Consider the following 14,705-nt stretch of genomic DNA (forward strand, 5'->3'; position numbering starts at 1 on the left):
AATAAATTTCCACATATATGTCATTAGTTGATTTTGATGAGAATCACAATTTCAGGCCCACCATTAGTATATATTTACATGGATATTTATGTATTTTTTCGGTAAAAATAGATTTGAATATTAGTATATTACAAAATATATACAAAATAGAATGTCACTATACAAAAATTATACAAAATAGACTGTCACTATACAATTTATATACAATAGACTGTCACTATACAAAATATATACAAAAATGGACTGTCATTATACAAAAGATATACTAAATAGATTGTCACTATACAAAATATATACAAAATAGATTGTCACTATACAAAAATATACTAAATAGACTGTCACTATATAATTTATATACAATAGACTATCACTATACAAAATATATACAAAATAAATTATCACTATACAAAATATATACTAAATAGACTGTCACTATACAAAATATATACAAAATAGATTGTCACTATACAAAATAGACTGTCACTATATAACAAATATATAAATTAAACTGTCACTATATAAAAATATACAAAATAGACATTTTGGGCTATTAGATATAATATGATTGGATCGGAGGGCCATTTTGTGTCAATGGTAGCTATTGAAGTACCATTTTGGATTTTGTTCCCTTGCATATGCTGGTTTAATTTAGTATTCATAGACAACTACCATAATAATAAGATTCTAGATTAATATCTTCCGTTAGTCTATTTTGGAGATTAAAAAATCGAGATGAGTATGATCTCGATATTATTTTTTATGCATTTCTTCATTTGAAAGAAAGAGATGTCAAAATAATCATTGATATTAAATACCTTTAGGAATGAAAATATACAAATTAAAAAAAAAAAGGTTATGAAGAAGTTACAAACTTTACAAAGATATGTCCAGCTCTCATGATTTTTAAGGATAACAAAAACGGTTAGATCAAGTACTTGATTAATAATATGTGTATATTGTATCAATTAATTAGCCTACTTTATATCCTTACTAGCCATCACAACCCTTAAAAAATAACACCTACAAATCAATAATCGTAACCCGCATAAGCAAACTTGAAAACACTAGGTTATATTATATGTATTTACTTCAAAATAAAACTTAATTATTATCATTATTTTTATTATTTGTCATTCTCTTTTCTAAGATAAATTGATGATATTGGTGATAAGACGAATTTTGTCAACCTTATCATTTTCTTGTATGATTTTGAATGCAACTTTTAGCATTTAGTTGATTTAGTTTTCGTTTTGATCACATTTCATTGCGAGACTCAAATACGAAGGAGATCTCGATGGATGTGCGTATGAAGACCTTTTTTCTGGTTATTCAACATCTAAGAGTTAATATTCCGTTAACATGTTAATTCGCTATATTATTTAAAACTACAAAACTAACACTTGTTACAAATAGTACAAATTAAGAGAAGACTGAGTATAATATCATAGGTTAGTGAAAAGTTTTATAAATAGAAAATATATCTATTATCTTATCATCATTTTATTTTTATCAATAGATTGATGAATTTTATAGCAGGGTGTTGTTGGTAATTAACTTGGTTTGGAGACAAAATCACCCGTGTTAACATTCAATTTACCTGTATTTGAATTGAAAACGTACCTGTACTGTACGCATTACAGATTGTACCCTTCCCTGCACATAAAGGAAGTCGGAAACACTCTGGTTGAACCCTAGATCGTCACCAGGACAGCATCAGGGGAACTTCTTATTTGGTGGTTCGTTTATGAATATAGAAATGCTTGATCTAGCTCAATCTTAGATAGCTTCACTCTGTAGATCAGTTGAAAAGTTGTCAAAATTGCTCAACTTGCTATGGCAGAGCTGACTACCCACACATCGGTAACTTCTCTTCTCATTTTCCCCAGAAAGTTTCACGCTTTTATTATGCGCACATTTTCATATCTTTGTGTCGCCTTACATCTGTGTATTTTAGGCCGATGCAAATAATGGGCCGTAATCCTTCGTTGGCGATTTGAATGTTGAGGATGAAACTGCCAGGTTTGCTAATTTTGCTATAATGCTTGTTCTTTTTTAATTCTCGGTCCTCTATATATAAGGCAATTTAGGACATAATTTTTTTCTTCTCCAGCGATGATATATCCCTCGAGGGACTTGAGGAGGAGTTACAAGAATGTAATACTGATGATGTAAGAATTCTCATAAGCTTATGTTACTTCAATCTTAATAATAGTCAGAATTTTATTGAATTAAAGTTTGCTATTTTTTTACAATTTAGTACAATTTTTATTCCCTTTTTGAGGCATAGCTTTAGGGACACTATTGTTGGGTCTAAATTTTGCTTATTTTGTACGTTGAAGGTTGTTGCAAACATACTCTCTAAAGGTACAACATTGCGGGAATACACTAAGGGTGTTGAAAACAATTTGCGGCAAGTTGAATTGGATTCTATCCAGGTTTGCTTTACTAAAACACATTACCACCGTTCTTTCTTTCTGTATTAATAACTTGCAATTTCAAGTTATTCCTCTTTGGATGATTAATATTATCATGCATTACGCTTTCCAAATCTTTATTTCTTTATTCTATTATTGTAAGGTATTTTCATTAAACAATAGCATAGTCGGGGTTTTGTTTTGAATCCGGTCTATAGGTTTCTAATATACGGACTGCTGAAATGGTCATTTTTCCATATTTAGCATGGAACAGCTTCTTCCATAATACTCTGTCTTCCTGGTTGTGTCTCCACAACTTTTATATAATAAACTTCTGTTTTTCAACTTCAAAATTTTCTATACCTAATCGCCCTCATATTGTAACCCCCATCTGATTTGAATGAAACTTCTTCTGACTATTTCCTTCTGGTAAAAAGTTTTTCTTATATAACTTTATTCTCCGCCTTACTTGGCAAGGGAAAAAGAGACATATTATAAATTGGAAGTCTACCAAAACACTGTTAATTGAAGTCATTCTACCAGCTAAAGATAAATACTGATGTTTCCAAGTGATAGTCTTTTTTCAAGCTTCTCAGTTACTAGCCGCGACACAGCAAACAGATTGTGTTTTGACTTACAAGAAGATCCAAGTAAGTAGATGGGAAGGAAACAATTCTGCAACCCCAAAAAATATCGACCAGTTGCTACAAAATATGCTACCTCATTTACTGGATACACACAACTTTTAGTTAGGTTTACATGCAATCCTGAAACTGTCTCAAATACCTTACTTGGCTCTCCTCTGCGTCACAAAATACCATGGTATTGTCAGCATTTAATATATGTGAAAAAGATAAAGCGTCTCTGTTACTTCTGACTTTAAAACCATTAACTTATCCTTAGGTCGCTGCAATTAAGCATTCCGCTGATTGCATTACTAGAATGAAGAGAAAGCTGAAAAAGGTCAACTAGGCCTTCTCAGTATCTAGTTTCCAAATGATCCCTGGTTTCTTTTATTTAATTCTCATATCCAAGCATGCAAGCTACTACATTGGTTTTCTGCCTGCCTGCAACAAAAGCCATTTGGGACTCTGATATTAAATATCCAATGTTCTTTTTCAGCCTTTCAGCCATTTCTTTGGTTATGATCTTATGTATTCCATGCACTAAGATTATAGGCCTATAGTCCTTTAGCTCTATGCCCTTTTCTTATTTGGAATTAATGCTATAATCGTGACATTTAATCTCCTTTCAGAAACAGTTTTTTTGGTGGAAGAGTTCTATTGCATTGATACATTCGAATTTTACCAAATGCCAGCATATTTGGGAAAATGATATTCAACAACCATCAGGCCAGGGCCTTTTTTCCCTTCACATACTCTCTATCATTTTCTGATTTTCTCTATCTCATCTTATTGAAAGGTCTTTGCAACCATTCATTAGCTTCCTCAGTCACCCCAATGAGTCTCCTGTCAAAATATTCCTCTTCTGCATATATTTTTCATGAAATCCCAGAATTCTGCTTTCATTGTATGCATCATCTAGCATGATCCGTTCTACCATCATTGTTTTAATCATATTCACCCTTTTATTTGCATTGACCATTTTCTGGAAAAAGCCTTGTGTTCTTGTCACCATATTGACACCACAAGCATTTGGACTTTTGTTTCCAGTAAGTCTCTTTAGCTTTTGCTAGCTCTTCCAATTACCCAGTACAATTGATTTCATCCTTATTTCTTCTGACATACTCTCTTCCTCCTTTTTCTTTCCAATGCTTTTTGAGAGCATCTAACCACCAGTTCTCAAGTTTAAAACAAGAGCCATTTCTTTCCCCATTTCTATACTCCAAAAGAATGGGCTTATGTTCACAGATGAGATTTACTAAACGTACCTGGGTTGAACGTATAGCTCAACCTGAGACACATAAAGGACTTGTGTTTGTACTCATTTCCCATGTGCCTCAGAATTTACAAATGTTTCTTTGGTTTGATGTTGGTCTGTGATCAGTGTCGAACCACTAATCCGGGAGAGCTAATGAAACCTATTTCTTTCCAGAAACCAATGCAGTGCATTTGGTTGTCACAACTCAAATTCATGTAGCCTAATGACCTTGGTTTTAATGATGATATGATATACGGACTTGTCCAAACAAATGATGATTTGATATATGCATTTAGTTTGTACTTATGTGCTAGGTTTCTTGGTGAGTGCCTTGAAAACTTCTGATAAAGAGCCCCTGTTTATAATGATATGTGCTGTTTTATCAAATCAACAGGATTACATAAAGGAAAGTGATAATCTAGTCTCGCTTCATGATCAAATTCGTGATTGTGACATGATCCTATTCCAAATGGAGACCCTTCTCAGTGGATTTCAGGTACTTTCTAATTTCTATCAATATCAAAGTGATCAGCAGTGAATCAGGCTTTAAATTACCAAGATGATATGATTGATAAGTGGTACAAGCAGGTCACCTTGTTACTATGTCAGTTAAAAATTGCTTAGTGTCATTCATGCTCACACCCTGGGATGACTTGGATTTTTTGGGGGGAGAGGTGGGGACAATATCACTGTGAGGATTTCTCTGTGTCTCCACTTTCTCTCATCATACATAGAAGAAACCGGAAGAAATTTAAGAAGAACCATTTAACATCCTCATGATCCACTTTCCTGTTTCTTCTGTCATCAAACTTGATATTTCACTGTTTTATCTACCAGGATGAGATAGGTTCTATAAGTTCGGATATCAAAATTCTCCAAGAGAAGTTTATGGATATGGGGCTGAGGCTGAAGAATCGCAAGGTATTATCTTTAAAGGATGGACCTTCTTTTACTGTTTACATTCTTGTCTTGAGATTTCTTTATTTAGTGTATTCAAGTTGCATCTGTAGTGTAGATTATTTGCTACCTTCTCATTCTGAAGCAATGTTGATTCTGACGACTGTCATTTGAATGCATTTTATTGTTCAATATGAAGAAATCATCACTCTGAATGGATAAAAGTGTGTGCTAATTGTGGTTCATATCTGAAGAAGTTATTAGTGGCTCTGAATGTGTGGTATTGACCATTTCGTTTATCTTATTGATTTCTTCTCACTTTAACATTACTCTCTGTAAAAAACCTTTTGAGTAATATGGATGGTTGCACTTTTATTTCTGACATGGAGAACTTGAAAAAAGAGGATTAGAAGAGTATTTGGAGGAACTAAAAACTCCTATGTAGAAATCAGAGGAATACTTTTTATTTTGATGCACATTTGGAGCATATGTAATATTCCAATAGGTGTAGATGATTGGATACTCTTTATGAAGAATCACATTTCTATAATAGGATTCTCTATTTAGGGTGTGTATGGTATGAAAGAATGTTTTCCAACTTTTCTATGTTTAATTGGCTTAAATATTTGGAGGAAAATGAGTCCCCTACAAAAAGGATTGAAATAGTTTCCAAAACCCTCTTTTAACTTTTCCCACCCCCACATTCACCCCCACACGCACCCTCCAATTCACACCCTCGCCACCCCGGAACCCAGAACCCGACCTCCACCTGACCACCCCCGATCCACACCCCCGCCCACCATCCAACCCCCTCCCCGGCAAATCTCCCCTTCCCCAACCAATTCACAGTCCCCGACGCACCATCCACTCCTCTCCTAGCCCCTTTCCCCTGCCCATGTCCCACCCCTATCACCCCGCTCCTCCCCCGCCCTCACTATTTCGTCTCCCATAATATTTACTTAGACTATATATTTTCCAATATATATTTATATATATTGCTAAGTAACCAAACACCAGAAAATAAGTAAGAAAATCACTTATTTTCCAAGAAAATATTTTTTCAGGAAAACATTTTACTTCATACCAAAAACACACCCTTATTGTATACATCTTGTACGTCAAATTCTCCCATCACACATCATATCAATAAAATTTAATCATCTTTATTAAAAAGAAAAACGAGTCATGAGAAATATTTTCTTTTCTTCATTATAACTAAGTATGGTTCTGAGAAACTCAATCAGCTAAGTTCATCTCTTTTGTTGCTCAGTTCTTCTCTCTTTATTCCTTTTGATTACTATGCTTCTGTTCAGCAAGTTGCATGGGTGTTTCAGTGTATAAGAAGCTATTTACGTGCTATAGTAATAATGCCGGAGTAAAGAAATCATCCTAAGTTAGTCCTTGGTGTTAATGTCCTTGCTCTTTTGAATGGCAAGTTGTGGCTGAATATTTTTTGCATAATTAAGTTCTGTATATATATATATATATATATATATATATATACACACACATACATACATACATTTCAAAAGGCATCGATACCCCAAGGAAGGAAACAGACCAACCTCTTGGTTTATCATCTTTATATAAAAATTCTCATCTCTTTAGTACTTTTAACTATGATCATGTCCACCTGGAGGTGCCTTGTTTTAAAGACAATTAATAGATGAAAGCATGTGTTCTTTTTGCTGTTGTCGTTTTCTGCGAAGTTATTTTTACATGATTGAATACATAGCATGTGCCCCTTTCATATTTGTTGAGTACCATCACCTATTTTATCTGATGTCGATTTTATTGCATGAACTGCTGAAAACCCTCGAAAAATTTAGCTGTCCACAGTTGTTTTGACAATAATTTCTTGGGAATTGTTCAATTTAACTTTTAGACACTTCACTTCTTCCAATTCACTTTGTGGTTGTCATCAAGATTAATATCACAAAAGCTAAGACAGCTTTGGTACTCGCAGAAAACCATCCTACAGATTTATCCACTTGTGGTGCTCTGCAATCAATTGGATCAGATCTCACACGCACAAGAGGCAAATCTGATGCATACCAGAATGGCTCTGCCTTGAAGCGATCAAACGGTCTCAAAGAGAAGGAACCATGGAAACACACCAACAAGCAGACCTGAGGTTGGTTCACTCGTGAATTTGTCATTAATCTGAAAAGTTTGTTACTGATAATTCTGCAAGAATAATTCTTAACATACAGACATTTTGCAGCCCATAGCTTCTAGTGAGTTTTGTACCTGGAAATGAGAATGGAAAATCATATGGAAGCACCAACAAATGTAATGAGTTTGAGACAGTTAACTGTAGCAGGTCCAGTCAAGATAAGCGCAAGAGGAAAGCAAGCATGGTATGCATCAATTTCTCCAGAGGAACTTGGTTATATTTCACAATGCTGAAAATCAATCTTGTCACTTTTTTTGTGTCTACAGGTGGAAGAGCCTATTAATCAGTATGAGCGCCAAAAATCTCAAATTGCTTGAAGATTCGTGAACCTCTCTGGATACTCAACTAGTGGCATCTCTTGGTAGTTCCTTAGTAGTCTTCTTGTAATCCGAGCAGTTATGTATTGGTTTCGACTTGGAACTTTCGTTTGTTAACTAGCTGGTGGACATGATCCAGTATTCAACAAAAACTAATAGTACTTCTCTTTAGAAACTGAAATAATATGTTATGTTATGCAAACCCAAAGTTCAAGTTCACGGATGTGCTTCCCCTGACTTTCTATGTTGGTTTTGGATGTGAAGGTGCCAGTGAGTAAAGTAGATTATTATAATCTGCCGAAGATGTGAAAGTTAATATGTCAGCCTACAGTTTTCTTCACTATTGATCAGACTTCTATCTTTTTCTTCTTTTTTCTTTTTTCTTTTTTGAAATTCAATTTGCAAGTTTTTTTTTTTTGGTTCAACACTTCCAAATCTTTCACTTAATTTGAGAACAGTAGCAGCACTCATATAGAGTATAATTAGGTGAGGCCAACAGAAAATTTATTGTATGAACGTTATTAATCACGTCTATCAAAAGTATTCTAGCATTGCCAAACACTTCGTCTAATTGATATTAGACAATTTTGAAAAAGAAAATAGGAAAACGATTTGGGATACAAGATAGATGTTGGGAATGGAAGCTGAATTGTGCCAAGATCCTAAATACACTTTGAATACAAGCAATAGAAGCAGTCGCATTTAGACCAGGGAAGATTGGTATTCTCAATTTCTTAAAAGTTAGGGAGTAAATAATATATTTTACTGACCATTTACATGATAACACGTGTTTAGTTGTTTTCACTTTGTCACTTGAATCATTTATTTCTTAATCCAGTTTTCTTGCTAAATATTTTTGAGCGATATTACTCTGCTCCTTTTCCTGAGTTATCTTAATTCAGATACTATGGTTTGGCCAGCTATTAGCACTTCTACATGCGAACAAGTGTTGCACGTGTGATAGACTTTGTTGAAATAATACCAATTTTCCATTTCAGTGGGAATCAGTCACTACATTTTTCAATAATAATACTAATATGCGACTGCATGAGGAAAGCAACTCAAAAACAACAAACAACAAAACATCAATTGTCCAAATTCAACGTTCATTAGCAACGAAAAACTTGTTAAAATGACATGAAACTGAAAGAATTAAGTCGAAAATGCGTATAAACGCCAAGAGAAAACTATGGATTACTAGTAATTTGTGACTTCCTTTTCAGTTTCTCTGTTTTTTGAAATTGAAAGGTAGGTTGCGATTGAGAACAGAGGAAATTTGAAGCAACTAAGATTCTTTAGGGTGGTGCCTAATAAAAAAATTACTTGCACCAGTATTTACACCAAATCATATTAATTTACCATTAACTAATAGATTGAGGTGAAAATGTGTAATAACTAAATTATGGTTTAGTGAAAATGTGAAAGCAGAAGTATGTATTTACCTCAATCTATGAAAATATGTATTAACTAATTACAGTTTAGTGAAAATGAAAACACATGTTATGTATTCATCGGATTAGTGTAAACACCAATTGTAGGTAATCTTTCTATCAACGCGCAGTGTTGGTTTTCAGATCTATGTGATTTCGTGATGTAGAACTCGTGTAACATTGTGCTCCCAGCTGCTGCCTGAAAGGAAAGACCGACTCTAGAGAACAGGATGTTCCCGATGTAGACAATTTGGATCAGCTTCGGGATATGTCAAGTAAAAGATCACTAATTCAACCTTTAGTTTACAATTCTTTGGCATCATAGATCTGCTCTCTTCCACAGCCTAAGCTCTCTGGTACGTAGTAATATGTGAACGAATCATTAAAACCTGACTTTTAGACAGACGAACACTGAGACTTTAAAACTGCATCTAATTACACATGTATAATGAACAATAATGGCCATCACGATCACATCAAGAAGAAACATTACATACAAAACACAAGCACACGAGACATGGTGAAACGCATTTATACAAGATTTTGTTGCTGGACAGTTGAACCTTGGAGCAATCCATGTCGAATCTGCCCTGCAATGTCACTAACAGCTCCAGGTCCATGTGGGATAAAGACTGCTGAGGATTTAGATGTGGCGCCAATTTCCTTCATGGTGTCAAAATATTGAGTGATGAGGACCATGTCCAAGACGTCCTTGGCACTCGTTCCTGGGACATTACTTGAGAAGCCGAGAACACTGTCCCTTAAACCATCCACAATGGCCTGGCGTTGTCTAGCAACCCCAAGCCCCGCCAGGTACTTAGCCTCAGCATCACCCTCAGCTCGTTTAATCTGGACAATTTTTTCAGCTTCTGCTTTCTCATTGGCAGCTACTCTCATTCTTGCAGCTGCCATAGTTTGATGTAAACCGACGATTAGCTTGAAGCTCAAAATATTACTACATCCGGCCTTAGATTATGGATAAAATAGAAATGAATTGCTTGACATAGTCCAATGTAGTCAACAAAACCTAGCTACAATAGTATTTATTCTCCTTTCGAGTGAGATCTTTTCTTGAAAACACCAAGAGGCCATTTTCTTTATACTTAAATATTTCGGAAATCGATCATCATACACTTTAGGCCCTTTTGAAAGCAAATAAAGGTGGGGAACATGAGTAGCGAAAGACTGAGCTTGATCATGTTCTCATGCTTCACATGAGAGTTATGAGCAAGCTTGAGATACACATAAGCTAAATGTTTGATTCTCCCAAAGAAAAGGAGACAGCCATGGTACAATTTGCACATCTAAGAGGCCAAATCCTTCCTCTACTCCATTATCCATATTCTTTTATCTGGGTTCATGTGTCCTCTGCTTAGTAATATTCCACCATAATAAGTATTTTAGTCAATCCCAAGTTATCTTTTTATCTTTCATGCTTTTTACATCCCGGTCCCTCCACAATTCTGAAATTGCTACTTAGGTTCACAGACCTGATCACACTTAATTTCATCAGTTATTTATAAATCACCAGAGAACTTTCACATATAATGAATTACTGCTATTAGATAAAGAGAAAGGATGTGTTACCTACATCAAACTAGCTTAAGGAAAAGGTTATATGATACCTGCATTGATTTCATTCATAGCTCGCTTGACATGTTCATCTGGCTCTATATCAACTATGAGTGTCTGAACAATCTCATATCCATAAGCAGACATTGCCTACATATCATCCAAAGGAAGATGAGTACAATGACCATCATTGCTTGTCATTTTGCTAATACTGTTTATGATGGGCATGATTTACCTTTTCAAGTTCATCCTCCACTGCCTTAGCAATTTGATTCTTCTGCTCAAAGACATCATCCAGATTTAGCTTTGGAACACTAGCTCTGATAACTGTACAGTGATGAGAGAGGCCATTATATGGAAGGAAATAATAAGTTCAAACAAGAGAACATCAAGTATTGTGCTCGTCAAAACTCAAATCACCAGCTCGTGCAATTGCAGCACACAGAACCTTTAGATATTACTATCGCTTTTTATTTTCCATTGTGAGAGAGAAAGATCTAAGAGATTCATATTTTCATACCATCAAACACATAGGCTTGAATCTGGGATCGAGTATTACTAAGCTTGTAAAAAGCATCAGTAGCTTTATCAGCCAGAGCACGATATTGAATTGAAGCAACAACAGTTACAAATACATTATCCTGCACAATAAATGAAGGATTTTAACCATTAAATCATGACAAAGGAAAAGGACATGCTGTAGATTACGGTCATTGCGCACAGTTGAGAGATAGTCCATATTAGATTACCATGATTTAATATGGTGGTTCACATGATGTCCTTTCACTTGATTGAAGCCAGAACCTAAATGTTTACAAAGGTGAACAAAGACAGACAGACAGACGTGTGCTATAAAGTGTGAACTAGCAGTCTAGCAAGAACCATTTTAGATTCTACTACCATACCAATTATCTGCTCATAATCTATTGAAATCCAAGTTAACTGAAGTAGTTGCTTGTGCTCTTGAAGACTACTTGGCTCAGTAAACATGAAACACAAAAACAGAGAAGACGATACAAGGACAAGTGTTTTTTAGTGGTGGAACACCTCCACCTTCAACCATTGGGTTGGAGGGTTCGAGTCACCAAGAAAAACGTAGAAACCACTTTTTCCCCTGGGTAAGGGGAGGTAAAATAAGTTACAAAAAGCAACAGAAGAAGAAGAAGAAGGGAGATGATCAAGACAATACAAATTTATTAACATAACATCATCTTTGCATTAATAGTTCAACAATCTTTTACATTTTTGTTTTGATATGGTAATTCCCCACAACCATCTATACAGTGGCTCGTTCCAACTTTGCTCGCTTGGTGATTGAACTTCTAACCTCTTGGTTTGATAACCTTTTACTGATTCTTACTAGTTAAAAGTTAAACAAAAAGTCAAAACTTTGAAATTTTGAAAAGCCAAAGTATGTTATGTTATGGTAACATGAACTGATTATCTAAGAATTAAGGGAAAACTGCTATTTCAAGCCATATGCTAAGCGATTTAGGTGGCAGACTGGAGAACTTCCATTCCATGTTATGATAGTAATGAACTAATGAAAAAGTGAAAAAGTATCGTTGGAAAAACAATTGGCATTTAACAAAAAGCTAATACCTTTAACGGCAAAAACTTATCCACAATGAGTGTTTACACCAAATCATATTAATTTACCCACCTTTGACTTTGTCTCGCATCGCACATCAAGCTGCTGCAACCTTAAAGTAAGGTATCCAGCAATCTGGCTGCCTATACACCATGGCAAGAAATGACATCCAGGCTCAAGCACATCATTAAACTTGCCAAATCTCTCCTTTATAGCCACAGTGGATTGGTCCACTTGTACACAGCCAAGCAAATTCCCCATTGTCTTTCTCTATTTCCCAACAATTTCAAGAAGAGGAACAAAGAATTCAAGATTTCAAAACAAACAAACAAACCAAAAAGAAGAAGATAAAAGAGCAATCTTTTTTGTTTTTCAACAATTAATGAACAACCAAACATGTTATGCTACATACAAGCAGTCACATAAGTTCATATGGTATCTTGACCTATGTTACAGAATCAATAATCAAGTGCTTTACTTTTTTTCCTTTTAAAGAAAAAAATGCAATTGCAAAAGTTATGCTACATTAGGCATCAAACTTAATTGGGTATTTAATGTTAGTAATTTCTCAAGTATGGTTGAGAAATAGATAGAAGATTGAATTGCCCAGATTAGCAGGATGGAACATACCTTAGATTATATTTTTGCAGAGATCAATTCGTTCGCTGCAAACAGACACACGAGGTGGGTGTTTCGTTTGGGGTGGGGTTGAGGGGGTTAAATATGGCTCGATGTCCAGCAACCTCTGACCTCAGGAGATGGACTTTGGAAAGCGAAAATCTAATTTATATACACCACAATAAAAATTAACGAGTATTGCATTTGCATTATGATCAATGCGTTTACTTTTTCCTGCAGCTACTCTTCATGATTTTCTTAATTTTTTAAAATATATTTTATTTATGTACTTAGAAACATCGTAACATACTTTCCTGCCTCAAAACAAATAGTAATTCACTAAAATAAGTGGCTTTTTTTTTAGTGAGCACTTTTATAAGATAAAAGTTTGGCCAAACAGGAGAGGAATAAGATTATACAAAAATCATTGGTCAATTTCTTCTAAAATAAACATTAAGTACTATTTAAAGTTACATTAAAATATGCTATAACTCACAAGTTTATAGTAAAAAAACCTTAGTTTTTGGCCAATATTGTCCCTTATCTTTGAGGGTAGGTCTATTTTGGTTCCTCAAATATAGCCATGAGCATATTTAGTCCCTTAAGTATGCTAAAGTGGAGCACCTTTAGTCTCACTGACACAATGTGTTCAAAAACTAACGGTGTTACCCAACTCTGATTCATGAAGCAAATCTTCTGCTCTGAAACAAAACGTTTTCTCTCCTTTTATTGGATAACGCAAATTATCACTTTAATTCCTCATTTTTAGATAATGTCTTCTAAAATTTTGACCTTGAAAATATCCCTTTCTGTGCCAGTTTTCAATGAGAAAATGACATTGTATAGCCGTTGTAAAAATAATAGCCGAAAAAATATATAAAATTTATATATTTTTTGTATATATATATTTATTTATTTTTATTATTTTTTTTTTGTATGTTAATATACAAAAAATATACCAACTTTATATAAATAGTTTCTGCCACCGGCTAAAAGTGATAGTACAACCTGATTATTCGTTTGCTTCAATAATATGCCTAGAAGTGATCTTCGCAGCTCTATTTTTTTCAAATTTTAACTTTTCTTTTTGAAAAAATCAACTAAAAGTTTTAAATGTATATATATATACAAAAACATACATAAATTTTATATATTTTTTCGGCTATTATTTTTACAGCGGCTATACAATATCATTTTCTCATTGAAAACTGGCACATAAGGGGATATTTTCAAGGTCAAAATTTTAGAAGACATTATCTAAAAATGAGGAATTAAAGTGATAATTTGCGTTATCCAATAAAAGGAGAGAAAACATTTTGCTTCAGAGCAGAAGATTTATTTCATGAATCAGAGTTGGGTAACACCATTAGTTTTTGAACATATTGTGTCGGTGAGACTAAAGGTGTTCCACTTTAGCATACTTAAGAGATTAAATATGCCCAGTGTTATATTTGAGGGACCAAAATAGACCTACCCTCAAAGATAAGGGACAAGTCAAAAACTCTAAAAAACCTTATAAAACCCATGATTAATAAAAATAATTCCAACAAAAAGACAAAGAAAGTTCTATATACCACAGTTTTGTATAGTTCAAAATATTTTCGAAAGAAAACCTTCGTTACAGAATTGTTTGCAATGACGTTTTGAGACGAGGGGAGTATAAAAATATTGAAATGTTCACAAGAGTCACAATGCAGATTGTATACAGTTGTACACATGTAGAATGCCAACCATAACCAATAATGCATTTGTTGTCATGGGCGGCTTTCCAGTCATGTACCATGACCCCTTGGACGCGCCCCATGACGT

The 14,705-nt window shown here is 34.3% G+C and overlaps 1 protein-coding gene and 1 long non-coding RNA gene across 2 annotated transcripts; one reads left to right on the forward strand and one right to left on the reverse strand.

Moving 5' to 3' along the window:
- Positions 1–1,557: 1,557 nt before the first annotated feature.
- On the forward strand, positions 1,558–7,904 carry LOC107807917 (uncharacterized). Its single transcript, XR_001653025.2, has 9 exons — positions 1,558–1,860; positions 1,955–2,019; positions 2,111–2,168; positions 2,340–2,435; positions 4,690–4,791; positions 5,133–5,216; positions 7,159–7,326; positions 7,417–7,552; positions 7,635–7,904. It is a non-coding gene; the product is annotated as an uncharacterized LOC107807917 (long non-coding RNA).
- Positions 7,905–9,385: 1,481 nt separating this feature from the next.
- LOC107807919 (hypersensitive-induced response protein 1-like) lies at positions 9,386–13,048 on the reverse strand. The gene is made up of 6 exons (XM_016632376.2): positions 12,909–13,048; positions 12,351–12,548; positions 11,208–11,328; positions 10,923–11,014; positions 10,741–10,837; positions 9,386–10,020 (listed from the first exon to the last, which is right to left on the reverse strand). Exons 2-6 carry the CDS (start codon positions 12,537–12,539, stop codon positions 9,647–9,649), a joined length of 873 nt encoding a protein of 290 aa, XP_016487862.1. The 5' UTR covers positions 12,540–12,548; positions 12,909–13,048; the 3' UTR covers positions 9,386–9,646.
- Between the last annotated feature and the right edge of the window lie 1,657 nt (positions 13,049–14,705).

Source organism: Nicotiana tabacum, chromosome 17 (assembly GCF_000715075.1).
Source record: "Nicotiana tabacum cultivar K326 chromosome 17, ASM71507v2, whole genome shotgun sequence".
Lineage (NCBI taxonomy): Eukaryota > Viridiplantae > Streptophyta > Magnoliopsida > Solanales > Solanaceae > Nicotiana > Nicotiana tabacum.